At 34.6% G+C, this 15,551-nt stretch overlaps 1 protein-coding gene across 7 annotated transcripts in view; it reads left to right on the top strand.

Annotated features, from left to right (window-relative positions):
* The window catches only part of EDD1 (glycine-tRNA ligase), a 508,476-nt gene extending 504,845 nt beyond the window's left edge, over positions 1–3,631 (top strand). For 4 of the 7 annotated variants that reach the window (XM_089415669.1, XM_089415666.1, XM_089415668.1 and 1 more), the window contains 3 exons: positions 2,554–2,635; positions 2,783–2,868; positions 3,088–3,631. In XM_089415669.1, coding sequence (XP_089271795.1) covers positions 2,554–2,635; positions 2,783–2,868; positions 3,088–3,186 — 267 coding nt within the window. In that variant the 3' untranslated portion in view covers positions 3,187–3,631. Of the gene's footprint in view, positions 1–2,553; positions 2,636–2,782; positions 2,879–3,087 lie in introns of all 7 variants that reach the window. The other 3 variants (XM_089415674.1, XM_089415671.1, XM_089415663.1) reach the window with 2 other exon arrangements.
* Positions 3,632–15,551: the final 11,920 nt, after the last annotated feature.

Genomic DNA, 15,551 nt, shown 5'->3' with positions numbered 1-15,551 from the left:
CACCATACACTTGGCAGATGATCCGGGACTTGCATGATGATGTGGCATCACCTACACCATCATCCTAGCCCTTGCAAGTGATTTACAAGCATCTTCAATTTGTTTGGCGACCCATGAGGATACTTGTGTGCCCCCACATGTCATTTGGAGCACCACAAGTTATTACAAGTGGTCAACCCCTTGTCCACTTCTTTTGAGGGTCCTATTTTTCATTGTGGCACCCATGAACCTCATTAGGCCTCTTAGAGAGCCCTACGACATGCGTAGATTATTATTTAACCTCTTGAGAGGCTTACTTTTTCATTTATGAGCTAATTTGATGAGCTTGTCACCAAAAGTTGAATTATTAGAGCATTATTTTATTTTTGGAGCTTATGTAGGCCAAGGAGGCTAATTCGAACTCCTAAGTTGTGTATAAATACAAGTGAGATGAGCTCATTTGCTCATCATCACTTTGGTTTGGATCTCTTATTTCTCTGGAGATTTTCACACTTTTTCTAGAGGATGAATTGGAGCTTTATGGATGAATTTTGATGTGTGGATATTGGTCTATCTTCTCTTGGAGCTTCTCTCTTGTCATTTGTGAATGGTTGGATATACTTTGTTACATGTAAGTACTTGATTTTTGATGTTCTTCTTGTTTACTTTTGTCATATATGCTAAACTGGGATTTTCTTTGTTCTAGGGATAATTGTTGCATGCATTTACTGCTTAAAGTTGTGGAATTTGTCTCTATTATAGCATCTCTCAATGTATGGTCCATGTAATATGAGTGAAATCTCCTAGGGTTAATTCTATCAAAGAATTTGACCTTGATAAGCCATTTCCTTTGCACATCGAAGTATAAGTATAAAAGTTGCAAGGTTTCTTCTTCTTGACCTAGAAGGCTAGCGAAGTGACCTTGAGGCCTCCTTGACTGGGAACCAATAAATCCTACTCATATTTATCATAGACTCCATTATTCCAAAGATTAAGGCACTGATTTACCAAGGGTGGTAACTAAAAATCATATTCTTTGACCTCCTTCTAGGTCTAGCCAAGTTGGGGTACCCAGGGCATCAATTTCCCGACAAGTTAGCGCTCCAAAAATTTTGATCTCCTAGGGTCCCCTATGTTGGCCTTTCCTCGAACCCTCCTCCAATTTTGAAGCCATTCGGAAGGTGGAGTTAGGAGAAACCCCAAGCCCTAGCTCTGGGATCAAATCTTGCCCTGCCATCCCCAAGACTAGTACCTTATAGGGTCAAAACAACATCTTCAAGTGAAATTATTTCTTTGATCCTTCTCCCACCTTGTCAAGGTAAGAATATCATTGGTTGCTAAATACTTTCCTCATACCCTAGACTAGGTCCACTTGGCCTTGTGTGGTCCTACTCTTTTGAAAGATCATTCTACAATAACCATCCGGGATACCAATTATAACAAGGATTTTAGGGATTGGAGAGCTCCTTCACAAGTCTTATCACATAAACCTAACCCTCAAATCCTCTCTTCCTTTCCCTAGAATACATAGTACCTTGCTTAGAAAGCAAGCAAGCTCCATCTTTCAAACTCCTTTGGGTCTCCTCCCATTGGTGAAAGTCCGTAAATAGAAGGGAGCCTTAGCTGAGGTGACAGTGGGCTAAGTCTCCGTTTGTTGCCCTTGGTCTAGCATCTGCCCTTTAGGGATCCCCCTTTGGTCCCCTGCTAGTTTGAGCGGTAATAGGTCCTTATGAATTTTCTCCATATAATTCCTATATAGACTGTAAGTAAATGGTCCAATTGAATTCCCTCTATATCATTCCTATATAGATTGTAAGAAAACGGTCCTATTAAATTCCCTCAATATGATTCCTATATAAACTATAATAATATTGAACGAGTGTCATGTATGTGTTCTTGTTTGAGTGTATTTGGAGTTCTGGGCTGAAGATAAGATTCTTCGTTTGAGGTCTACACAACTTGAAACAATAAGAGGTGTGATGTATGAGGTTTACATGAAATTTTAAATTATTTTCATTTTCATATGAAAACAATAGCTTATTTTAACTTGTCAATATTCAATAGCTAAAACGAAGTTAACCCTTCAAATTGAAATGTAACCCTTCTCTTCAACTTCGATCCCTGTTACCCAACCCAAAAAATTTCCATCAATAGCGTGCATGCAATCAAATAGTTCTAGGAAAAATAGGATCATGTGTTTAATGAAGGAAAAAGCTAGGAAGAGTGCAACGTCGTGTTTTTACATGCTCAACCAATTGCTCAAATAAATACTTTTCATTTTCTTGGGAAGGAATTATAATTTTGCAGTATCGGATCGTTTGGTTAGTAATTTATGATGTCCTCTCATGTTTGTAAATTTGGGGTATTGGCCTTCTTACTTCTGGTTGAGGACTCGCATGAGTTCGTGCAATGGAACAAGAAAACAAACTTAATTGTGATTCTTGCTTCATCTCGTCTAACCATATTGGCTTATATCATTGCAACATGAGCAGCGAAAACCCACTTCTTTTGCCAACGTTTCTTTGTTGTTTCATCATAATTTTTTCTTACAAAGGCAATTCTTTTGCTCGTTAGGTGGATGGGGCTCTTTTCCAACTGGAGGAGGAGAAGGCATTGTGGAATGCATTCCAGAGCGTTCAATCCCGAATAAATCCAAGTGTGTATTCTTGCACTATATTCCTATCCATTGATGCTTGTTTTCTACACTTTTTCATAACGGAAGCCCATGATCATTATGATTCATTCGGTTAACTTTGAGAATCTCTGTTGAAGTGCCTCACCAATTTTACATGTTCTTCTTCAGGTGTTGGAATTGATGTTTTTATAGAAGCCTCTGTTCAGCTTATTCAACCACTTGAGGATTTTTTCAACAGTGTTTTTGTTATGGCAGTATGTGTCGGTATATTTGTTTGCTGTGATTTATTTTATTTCCATGATTTCATAGTTTCAAACTTGGCTAAGAATCTCAGCCTGTACTGATGAATATTTTTTCTTGATGTGTATTGTATATTCATGTCATTATACATTTTATGTCAGTTAGAAAGGTTGATATAAATTATATATCCAGTGAAAAATGTGCCACTAAAAATATCTAGTACATGTCAACAGGAGGATGAAAATTTGCGGAAAAATAGGCTGGCTTTACTAGGGAGAATTGCAAGTCTTCCTCGTGGAATTGCAGATCTGTCCCTTTTGCCAGGATTTTAGTGACAAAATTGTGTCTTTTATAAATAGAAGTTTCGTTTTCTTTCATTTTGTTCATTTACATCAGTAAATGAACATAATTCTGTGTAATCATTAGTCATATTTTCTCCCTTTTACCTTGTACGTTGAGGATAAACGATCCGCTTTTCCACCATGTGCGGCTGCATAAGTAGTGAGCACATTACAGGAGCATATAATTTTATTTTAGTTGGTGGGGAGGAACCATAAAGTTCTTTTCATAATATATGCCCAATTTTGTATTGATATGAATAAAGGTACAATGTACGAAGTACGACGAGTATAAAACATTACAGTATTGATCCAACATGTACACTGTATAATGCTTTTATATTATTAGGTCAAAGTCCATTTAACGCGAACGGAAGATGTAATTAACTGTACCAGGAGGATTATTGGCATTCTAGTGTTTAAATATCAAAATTAAGGATAGATGGTCAACTTATGCCTTATAAAGTCAATTTAAACAATGAAGATGCCCAGGTTCAATTTTTTAAGCAAGGTTCAATGTGTGATGGTTAAGCAATGTAGATGGTGGTATGTCAAATCACTTACTAAGGATTAAATTTTTTAGAGACAAAAATAAGAGGTGTGAAGCATACGTTAGGTTTGACACATAATTTATTTATTGTACTGAGAGGTGCTCTCTAGCTGAATATGAGGGAAATGTAGTGGTTGTAAGTGTGTTGTGTATATATATATATATAGATATCAATTGAGTTTATCTTGGGTGGTTGGGTGGAATAGTTTTAGCCTCCCCACCAAGGTTCAAGTCTCGTAAGTTGACATGTTGACTCTATGGAATAGAGTAACTTGTTGCACTCTTAAGTGAGTCTATATTGAGGGTTGGCCTAGTACCAACAACCTCTCTCTGACCTTCAAGCTGAGAGGAAGGTTGACTTTCTTCTCTGGGTAGTACTCAATCCTATATATATATATATATATATATATATAACATAAAAAAAATATAGAACATCTCACAGTATGCCATTCTAATTCCACCTATCAATATGCTTTAATAAGTCCTACAATTCTTCTTGATCTCAATCTTGAAGTGCCACAACTAATCCATGACTCGACTTGTCAAATCTAACGCTAAATTGAACACAACGCTGACTAATTTGTCAATAATGTCAATCAATTGACAACTTCATCAAACCATTGAGAGAATGCCTTTCCAAATCAATTTTTTGAAGGATAGATGTTCAAATTTATAATTGTTGCTACTTAGACTCCCCCTCTTCAACATTCATAGGATTGGGAATCTCCAAGCTAGATTATAGTATGATATATGAACCTGTTGTGTTGTAGGATCATTATGAACCTTGACATCTTCCTTTGTACCTGTAGATTTATCATGGTCTTGCGACTTTACAAATCTTGAGAGCATGACCTCTGAGATTTCTTCATTCACTTGATCTTCTTGCTTTTGTTTTCTTCTCCAAACCTTCTTGTACCTGATATTAGAGTTCTCCTTCATGGAAGATTCCATCATGTATCTGCAATCATGAGTTATGTGTCCATAGCTATGGAATTTGAAGCATTCAATTTGGTACCTGAGTGACGGAACAATTGATGTATACTTTTTGTTGATGAAGCGATTTTTCAATACTTGTCTCGTGTTCCTGCAAACTTGCTTCTAGGGTTTTGATAATGTCCTTAATAATTGTCCCTATTGTAAGCTTTGCAATCCCTAGCCTTATGTCCAAAGGTAGTACATGAAAAATAATACCCATAAAATATGAGTGTTCCTAGATCAAATGTCTTGCCTTGATGATCTTCTAAAGACATTGTTTCTCAGAGGAGAATCAATCCTTTGTTGTTCCTTGTCCTTGATTACCTTAGCATTACTTCTTTGAGCAGTAACACTATCAATCTTCTCTTGTCCTTCGCTTCAATTTTTCCTTTGAAGGATTTTGCTTTTAGGTTTCTCTTCAATCTTGCTTTGTGGGGGCTTGGAACTTGTGCCTTCATTGCATGGAGCTTCACCTACTTCTTTTGTCTTCATCTTTAAGCAAGCAATTTCTTGATCCTTTTCATTAATGACACGATTCTTCTTTTCAACATCTTGTATTTGCAAAATAAGCTCTTATTTCTTTTGAGTAACTTTTGCCTTGTACTTCAAAATAGTTTCCTTCGGCTAGCTTACTAAGATTTTGTCTCTTTTATGCTTCCTCAACTTAGAAGGGATACTTCTTTTGTTGCTTTGTCAAAATCTTGCATCTATTCCTTCTACTATTCATTTTCCTTTTAGAGCCTGTTTGTTTCTTCCAGAGATGCATCAAGTTCCTTTTTCTTTTGAATAACTTCAGCATCAAGTATTTGATTTTGCTTCCTTATTTTGTTTAGATCACTTAAGGCACTGGTCAATTCTCTCTCCATGTCCATGTATGCTTCTTCTTCTTCTTCATCGCTATGATCTTTGTTGTAAGTATCATCATCATTTTGGACTTGACCTACATGCTTCTTTAAGTAGAGATTTTGAAGCTTCTCTCAAAGATGTTTTGTTGATGAACATTGACCTACATTGGATTTCCCAGAGCCTGGCAAAGCACTTAGAATGACATTCATTGTTCTTGTATTGTACCTTCTTGATTCATTGATTTTCCAAAAATAATTGAATACCGTACATCATATCCAAGACCTCCCAAATAGGCTTTAATTCTACCATTCCAAAATTCATAGCTTGTTTCAACGAATAAAGGAATTGGAACAACTTGTTTATTTTCATTCGTTGTAATAGGTTCTGAAACTGGTGCGTTATCAGAGACTTCCTTTGATTGTTTGGATGTGTTCTTCCGATTTTCCCATCTCTGATCTCTTGAGATCTACCTTCCAACTTTTAGGCTACAATTGAAGGAACCTCATTCTATTACCAATTGTTGGAATATTCAGCAACACTGAGAGGGGGTGAATCAATATTGGGCATTTTTTAACAATTTTAATTATATCATGTAACAGTAAGCAATTAACAACACCATTCAACAGTGCACAACATCAAAGACATTACACAAGAGAGTTTTAGGTGGAAACCATTTTGAGAGAAAAACCACATAATGCTTTTAATATAAGTCTTAAAGATTACATCAACAGGAAACTCCAACTTTCAAGATTTTCCAGCAAAATTGGAAGGAGGCTCCAATCCCCTAATTTATCAGCTCCAACTAGAAGGATGTTCCAACACCCTAGTTTTATCAACTCCAAATAAAAGGATGCTCCAACACCTGGCAATATCAATCAGCTACCCTAGCACCACCCTACCACCCTAAAGTGTTCTCAGACTCCAACCTAAAGGAGACTCCAATCTCCGCCTTGCACCACCCTGCCACAAGCCATCATTTTCCCTGAAGGCTTCAACCTTCAATTCATCACGATGGACCACGTTTCATATGTTTTTAGACTAGATCCACTTCTATTCAATATCAACATAGACAACATTAAATCAATTTGTTGACTTTGTTAATTTGCAATATTGGCACAAGGTTTTCAACAACAATATCAACTCTCTCAAACCAAACTTAATCAGCCATAAAAGCTACAACAATAAACTCATGTTCATCAATAGCATTAGGCCCCGTTCTCGACATGTAGAACAATCTCTATCCAAACCCTAGTAGTAGCATCAACTTACTTTTGCATAGAAATACATGACACTGTAAAAGATCTAATGGCATTAACATATACATGAAAAACCCAGGAGCTTTTCTCAACAAACCCTCAAACCCTAACAATAGTTCCAACCATACATAGAGACAAATTAGCAGTCATCCTTTTCTTACAATGATGACCTCTGCAATACAACTCAACATACAACTCTAGCAACAAAGCATCAAACCATAGTTGTAGTAACTCATATCAAGGTCAACATCATTGAAAAGGTCCTCTGCAATACAACCATTAACACATCAGCCAACTCTTCTCTCAACAATATTCAATCAATGCACACTCAAATACAAACCCTAGCTCTGCAACATACATCAACATTGCAATAGCAGTAGTATTATTAAGATAATTTGGTCACTGTATTGCCAAACCGTAGCAACATACAACAAATGACCAATCTAATCTTCAACAAACAACGACGCTCTTACTCGGTCAAAAATCAAATCAATTGTAACCTCTAGATATCAATATGAGCAATGTATTAATGCATTAACAAAATACTCATAACTCTTATTCTTGAGCGATACTTTCTAGATATATGTCCCTAACAGCAACAATGATAAACCTTTGTGCTTAAATCTCTAATAAAAATGATCAACAATTCTTGGCAACCCTACTTCAACAGATATATATTGTTAGGAACATAACCTTGTCAACAATACTCAGTGGTCAAGTGGATTTGTCCTTGTAGATTCTTTGTGACAGCTCCTTGTAACAATTTATTTAGACAATTTTGAGTTGGTAGTTTAGCCTTCCACAAATCACGAGCTTGCCATAAATACACAATCCAAGAGGGTTGGATTATAGTGTAATGTATTAGATTAGACTCTAACAGGAATAAGCCTCCAACCAACACAAGATGAATTCCAACCAGTCCAACCTCAAATATGCCTTAAACTCAATCGGATTTTGCTCAAGATAAGGCCATACAATAGGCCTAAATATGTGCCTCGGGAGGGCCGAGATTGTTTCCTTAGTGTTGCAGCCTTCACAGGGCTACTATAACCCTATCACAGGTCACTATGGCTACCTCAGATGAAATTCAGCCCTTGAATGTTGTTTCCTCGAGGCTATTGCAACCCACAAACAGAGCTCGGATGCCTCTTGAATGTTGGCTCAGATCTCAAATAAAGCCTAGAATATTTGCCTCAAAGGGGTCTGAATTGACCCTCAAACTAGGCCAAAATTGACCTCAGATTAGGCCTTCTTCTTTCCTAACAGTAGTAGACAAGCTTGGCCTCTATTCTCGCAAAAAACAAGTAATTAATCCCAACAAAACTTGAATAAACTTGGCCTACTTTTAGATCTATCTTTTGCCCAAGCCTCGGGTGAATTTCAAATCAACGATTACACAAGATAAGCAAGTCGAATTGATGAATTATGAGGGCAGATGGGTACCTTATGTATACACAAAGAAGGCACATGATAGGGGGGATGGTCTACTTTTCCAAAAACCGCTTAAACTAGGAGCCAACCTAATAATAAATATACTTTTTATGGGCTGACCTTAATTCTTCCTTTGAGGCCAATTTCAAAATGAATTTATTCACATTTGGAGAGCTAACTAGGATAGCTCGAGACCCATATAAAGTATTCAAGACTTCCTTAAATATTAATGCCAAATATGACCAATCAAAAAGTTGTTTTTCATCATTCAAATTGGGCACCGTGACCATACTTTCAGGGCATCATCTTTGAAAGATCATATTTCCTCAACCATGAGGAGTTATGTGGCATACAACCTACTATTAGAAATGGCATGATGAGCACTATTAGCTGATGATGGTGTTGCTCGCAAATTCATTGATCTTCCCATCCATTGTCTTCATCAATTGGGGAACATGATGACCACAACCCAAGGGCTAGGCTTCCTCTCTTCCTTCTAGGGCTTCTTCTCCATTGAGGCTTCCAATTTATGCAATCTACTGATGTATTTTAAGAGTGTTCAAAGATTGATGTTGGCATCAATGGCAACACCATTCAACACTTCTATCAATGAAAATATATTTGGTACATCATATAGGTTTTCAACGGAATTTGATTTTATCACATGTGATAGAAGTTACAAATAAATTGTAGCTAGAGGTCCATTATTAGAAAAATAGGATTTGCTTGCCATTATCAAATTAGTTATGGATTAACCACACAAAAACCTTCTACATAATATCAATCTATTATATAAGTTTTGAACAAGGAATCTCTGCTACTACAACTTCATTCTCTAAATATACTTTTTTAGCCTATAGAAGATACAACGGTGATTTATTTTCCATGGCCTTGTAGCCCCTACTCTAAGACCTTACCTTGTTTTATTCCATTCTATTACTATCATAATTTCTTGTTGATATTTTGTAGTCATGTGTGACAATACTATGTGGTGTAAAAATTGTTCCTAAATCATATTTAGAAAATGTTGTCATTGTAATGGAAGATAGCTATATGGTTTGTTTCCTCTAATTGCTCTCGATAAAATATAGTTTATAGATTTGAGGCTTCTGCGATCTTCATTTTGTGTGGTTTTGTCTTCCGGATTCATCGCATTCATGATTTTATTGTATTGACGTTTCGAACTAACCTCTGTGGTTCATCATCAGGTTCAGAAGGATCAAATGCGTGAAAAAGTTAGATTATAATGGGGTAATAAATATAGGAGAGGGATGGGATAATGATGAATGGATCCAACATGTTTGATAATGTCCAGAAATAAATTTAGTTTAATTGATTAAATGTTATTATTAAATGCTTATATTTTTATCGATGATTATTATTAAAAGATAGTTTATTGTGCCATAAGCCCCTCTTTTGGCAGGTGCATAAAGAATGTAAGATTAACTTGGATACATCCCATATCCAAACTATTTTCCTAGATAACTAGCAAGCACTATGGTTAAGTGTCTCAGTATATGGGCCTATGTCCATAGGATAGCCATTCGTTTAGTCTTTACACACAATTTAATATTCGGCCATGAACAAGTTTCTAGTCAATTTGTGTGTTACTAGTCTTTGGCCCAAAGATATGGTCGATTTATCTTTAGTATATTGTTCCATATCACGGTCATACAATTCATAGGAGCATCAACAGTTTATTTTGAGAACCTATAGTTCATTTTTTATATTTGATGATGTACATTTTGGCATCATCCACCAACATTTTGGGCTCCTTTGTAACAGTACCTTGATTGGTGACTTTTCCCATTTAATTATATATTCTCACAAGCATGCTATCATACTTTAGGAGTTTACATGTCTTATTACGGCAATTACTTAGTACTTCATGTCTCCATGCCATATTTTTGTTGGGGTATCTTCTACTTGGACAATTTTTCCCTTTGGATCACACCTTTTTGTATGGTGTTTTAACAACCTATTTAGGTTGGTTTGATCATTCATATAATCCTATATGGATTTGGGTTCCAAGTCTTTGACTCATTGATTTCATTAGACATTTACCATTATCTTCCTTATCAACGTTAGCAACATTAACTACAACAACATTTTTTTCTATCTTCCCTGATAGCATTGAAGGCCCATGCTTCTATGGTTGGGAGGAATGATAGGGAATACAATGCTTAGTTTTTATTTTGAACGTATATGCTCTTGTATTTTTCATTTCTATAATAATAGGAAACTAATATAATTGTAAGAGTTACTTAGCATTATAATCTTCTAGTATTAGGGGAGTTGAGATTTTCATCGGCACAGTTGAGATACTTCCTCAATATGTTCCTTATTTTGGTGTATATATCCTAATTTGTTGGATCTAAAGAGATTTCTCTCCATAGTTTGTTGAGGTAGTTTTTCTTTTGTAAAGTTATCTAAGCTTCTCATTTATTTAATAAAAGTTTGTATATTTTCTTTGTATGTATGAACTTGGCTCATGAGTGGGATTTCCCACTTCATTGGGACATCCCACATCAAGAGAACCTTTGTCTTATCTAAACTTCAAAAAATATTTGAACAAATATAAAATTATATGTGGATTCTTTAAGAAGACATAGGACAAAATCAATAAGCTTGAAGTATCATTTTCCTCTCTTTAGTGCCCATCATCCAACTATCGGTTCTCTTTCTATGGGAATGAACATGAGGAAGTAGCCTTGTGGGAAAATGGTTGAGTATGGTAAAGGTTTTTTTAATGTTGGAGCAATCTTCCAAAGAAATATTCATATTCAAGCTCCTCTAATCTAGAGGACTAGAAGAGTGGTTGTGGGATTACACAAGGAATTGCAACAAATTCATTTGTAGGGTAGATGATGGGCCTTCATTTTTTATATTCTTTAGTATATTTTCATTTTCATCGGTCATCCTTTTGTGACATATATTTTATCTTATCATTATGAATTTGTTTGCTTTGTTGGAAGATGAAAGGCTATGAAGTATATTTAATGGCATTTATAAGTTTCTAATATATTTATGTTAATCTTAGGGAAGCGGTAGCTAATCTAAATTTGTGTTGGATTAACTATGGTTGTGGAAGATGTTGCAAAACCTTGCTAGTTACTATCGAGCCTTATAAGGTGGATAACAAGCTTGAGTTGTTGTGGAAGTTGTTGGAGAATCATTTCCAGTTGTGAATGAACCTCATAAGGTTGAATAAAAACTTGAGCAACAAATATTGGGACATAATGGAAACAAATTTGAAGTCAATGTGGATCACGCCATATGTTTTCAAGACCACTATAGAGTATGATATTGTTTTCCTTTTGGGAAAATGGTTAATTGGCAAGTGATGGGAGCAACAAACTTTAACATGTTATTGGATAATGCAATACATTTTGACTCACTTTGAAAGTAAGAAATGTGTTTTTAAAAGACTCTTAACAGGTTATTGAATAATGCAATACATTTTGAGAAATTAATCTCAATGTGAATTGTGATCCCCTAAAGATAGACTCACTTTGAAAGTCCAAAAAATTAAGTTAAAAAACTCTTAATAGGTCATTGGATAATGCAATACATTTTGAGAAATTAATCTCAACGTTAATTGTGATCCCCTGAAGATGGACTCACTTTGAAAGTTTGAAACATCGGGTCAAAAAAATCTTAACAGGGTATTGGATAATGCAATACATTTTGAGAAATTAATCTCAATGTGAATTGTGATCCCTTGAAGATGGACTCACTTTGAAAGTCTGAAATGTCAAGTTAAAAATCTATTAAAAGGTTAATTGGATAATGCAATACATTTTGAGACATTAATCTCAATGTGAATTGTGATCCCCTAAAGATGGACTCACTTTGAAAGTCTAAAACACTGGGTTAAAAAACTCTTAACGTGTTATTGGATAATGCAATACATTTTGAGAAATTAATATCAATGTGAAATGTGATCCCTTGAAGATGACTCACTTTCAAATTCTAAAACATCGGGTTAAATTAAAAACTCTTAACGGGTTATTGGATAATGCAATATATTTTTAGAAATTAATTGTAATATGAATTGTGATCCCCTAAAGATGGAACCACTTTGAAAGTCTGAAACTTCAGCGTAAGTAACTCTTAACAGGTTATTGGATAATGCAATACATTTTGAGAAATTAATCTCAATGTGAATTGTGATCCCCTGAAGATGGACTCAGTTTGAAAGTCTAAAATGTTAGGTTAAAAAACTCTTAATAGGTTATTGGATAATGCAATACATGTTGACAAATTACAGTTATCACAAATCACATTTAAACATCTCAATGTGATTTGTGGTCCCTTGAAGATGGACTCACTTTGAAAGTGTGAAACATTGGGTTAAAAAACTCTTAACGGGTTATTGGATAATGCAATACATTTTGAGAAATTATGGTTATCACAAATCACATTTAAGCATCTTAATGTGAATTGTGATCCCCTGAAGATGGACTCACTTTGAAAATTTGAAACATCAGGTTAAAAAAATCTTAACATGGTATTGGATAATGCAATACATTTTGAGAAATTAATCTCAATGTGAATTGTGATCCCCTGAAGATTGACTCACTTTGAAAGTCTAAAACATCAAATTAAAAATCTATTAAAAGGTTAATTGGATAATGCAATACATTTTGAGACATTAATCTCTATGTGAATTGTGATCCCCTAAAGATGGAATCACTTTGAAAGTCTAAAACACTAGGTTAAAAAACTCTTAACATGTTATTGGATAATGCAATACATTATGAGAAATTAATATCAATGTGAAATGTGATCCCTTGAATATGGCTCACTTTCAAATTCTGAAACATTGGGTTAAATTAAAAAATCTTAATGGGTTATTGGATAATGCAATATATTTTCAAAAATTAATCGCAATATGAATTGTGATCCCCTAAATATGGAACCACTTTGAAAGTTTGGAACCTTAGCGTAAATAACTTTGAACAGGTTATTGGATAATGCAATACATTTTGAGAAATTAATCTCAATGTGAATTGTGATCCCCTGAAGATGGACTCAATTTGAAAGCCTGAAATGTTAGGTTAAAAAACTCTTAACAAGTTATTGGATAATGCAATACAATTTGAGAAATTACAGTGATCACAAATCACATTTAAACATCTCAATGTGATTTGTGGTCCCTTGAAGATGGACTCACTTTGAAAGTGTGAAACAATGGGTTAAAAAACTCTTAACGGGTTATTGGATAATGCAATACATTTTGAGAAATTATGGTCATCACAAATCACATTTAAGCATCTTAATGTGAATTGTGATCCCCTTAAGATGAACTCACTTTGAAAGTCTGAAACATCAGATTAAAAAAATCTTAACAGGGTATTGGATAATGCAATACATTTTCAAAAATTACAGTTATCACAAATCACATTTAAACATCTCAATGTGAATTGCAATCCCATAAAGATGGATTCACTTTGAAAATCTAGCATCGTGTTAAAAAACTCTTAACAGGTTATTGGATAATGCAATAAATTTTGAGAAATCACAATTATCACAAATCACATTTAAACATCTCATTGTGAATTATGATCCCCGAAAGATGGACTCACATTTAAAGTCTGAAATGTCGGGTTAGAAAACTCTTAATAGGTTATTGTATAGTGCAATACATTTTGAGAAAGTACGGTGATCACAAATCACATTTAAAGATCTCAATATGAATTGTGATCCCCTAAAAATGGACTCACTTTGAAACTCTGAAACGTTGATTTAAAATACTCATAATTGGTTATTGTATAATGGAATACATTTTGAGAAATTATGTTATTATAAATCACATTTAAATATCTCAATGTTAGTTGTGATCCCCTGAAGATGGACTTACTTTGAAAGTTTGAAATGTTGGGTTAAAAAACTCTTAACATGTTATTGGATAATGTAATACAGTGTTATCACAAATCACATTTAAACATCTCAATGTGAATTGTGATCCCTTGAAGATGGACTCACTTTGAAAGTTTGAAACGTCGGGTTAAAAAACTCTTAACAGGTTATTGGATAATGCAATACATTTTAAGAAATCACGTTTATCACAAATCACATTTAAACATATCAATGTGAATTGTGATCGCCTGAAGATGGACTCACTTTGAATGTCAGAAACGTCATGTTAAAAAACTCTTAACAGGTTATTGAATAATGCAATACATTTTGAGAAATTAAGGTCATCACAAATCACATTTAGACATCTCAATGTGAATTGTGATCCCCTAAACATGGACTCACTTTGAAAGTTTGAAACGTCATGTTAAGAAACTCTTAACAAGCTATTGGATAATGCAATATATTTTGAGAAATTACGGTTATGACAAATCACATTTAAACATCTCTATGTGAATTATGGTCCCCTAAAGATGGACTTGTTAATTTTTCTTAGGGCTATATTGTTCTTTGCTTTAGATAATTGCATTTCATCATTTACATATTGAATTCACCCTACAGCATCATAATATTATTCAGATTTACAACATTATTCAGCAACATATGCAATTATATAGAAAGAACAATAGCATCATCAATGCAATGAAACATATAGGAACAATAGAAGAAAATAATTCACACGTAGAGACGCTAGGTTTGATAAGAGACTAGGGCAAAATCCCACGATGGGGAAAACCCTTTCAAATTCTTCTTCTTATTAGATTGTCATTGAATTTTTCGGCAAAGAAAGGGTACAATGATCCATATCTTCAACTACAAAACTATCTAGAAAAATCAACTAAAAGACATCCAAGAGTTGAGCCTTGCAATACTAATAATCAAAACCCTGATTCAAAAGTTTGTGATCAATTGTCATAAACTGCGGTCAATTGTTGAATTTTATGGTCAATTGTAAAAATCAAACCCTAGATCTCAGCCGCACGAAGGAATAATTATGTGTGCAAATGAGAACTTCCAATTTCACAGGTGAGCTTGCATGCATGCAGTTATAACTGAAAATTGTTTGTAGCATCCTTGCAATTGAGAACAAGAAATCCTAATCACACGTGTGAGCTTTGGGCCCTGCAATTTCGAACCTATACGAACCATTCTCCATGAACCACCTCAAACCTGTGCAAGTCAAACCAAAGAAAGAAGAATGATGATAATGATCTCCAAATAAGGGTCACATGACTTGTATTTAAATCCATCCAAGCATGTCTAATTTCCTTTAGGTTTTCATGTCCTTTTTTAGCACATGTGAGTTTGCACATTAAAATTTATTTTTCCTTAACCAAATTAAATTCTTCCAAGGGCTAAGAGGGGGTTTGCTTGATGAGGAA

Source organism: Pinus tabuliformis, chromosome 6 (genome assembly GCF_031772625.1).
Source record: "Pinus tabuliformis cultivar Carrire ecotype Pingquan chromosome 6, CPIR1, whole genome shotgun sequence".
Lineage (NCBI taxonomy): Eukaryota > Viridiplantae > Streptophyta > Pinopsida > Pinales > Pinaceae > Pinus > Pinus tabuliformis.
The sequence above is the reverse complement of the archived record's forward strand: the minus strand, read 5'-3'. Positions and strand labels throughout refer to the sequence as shown.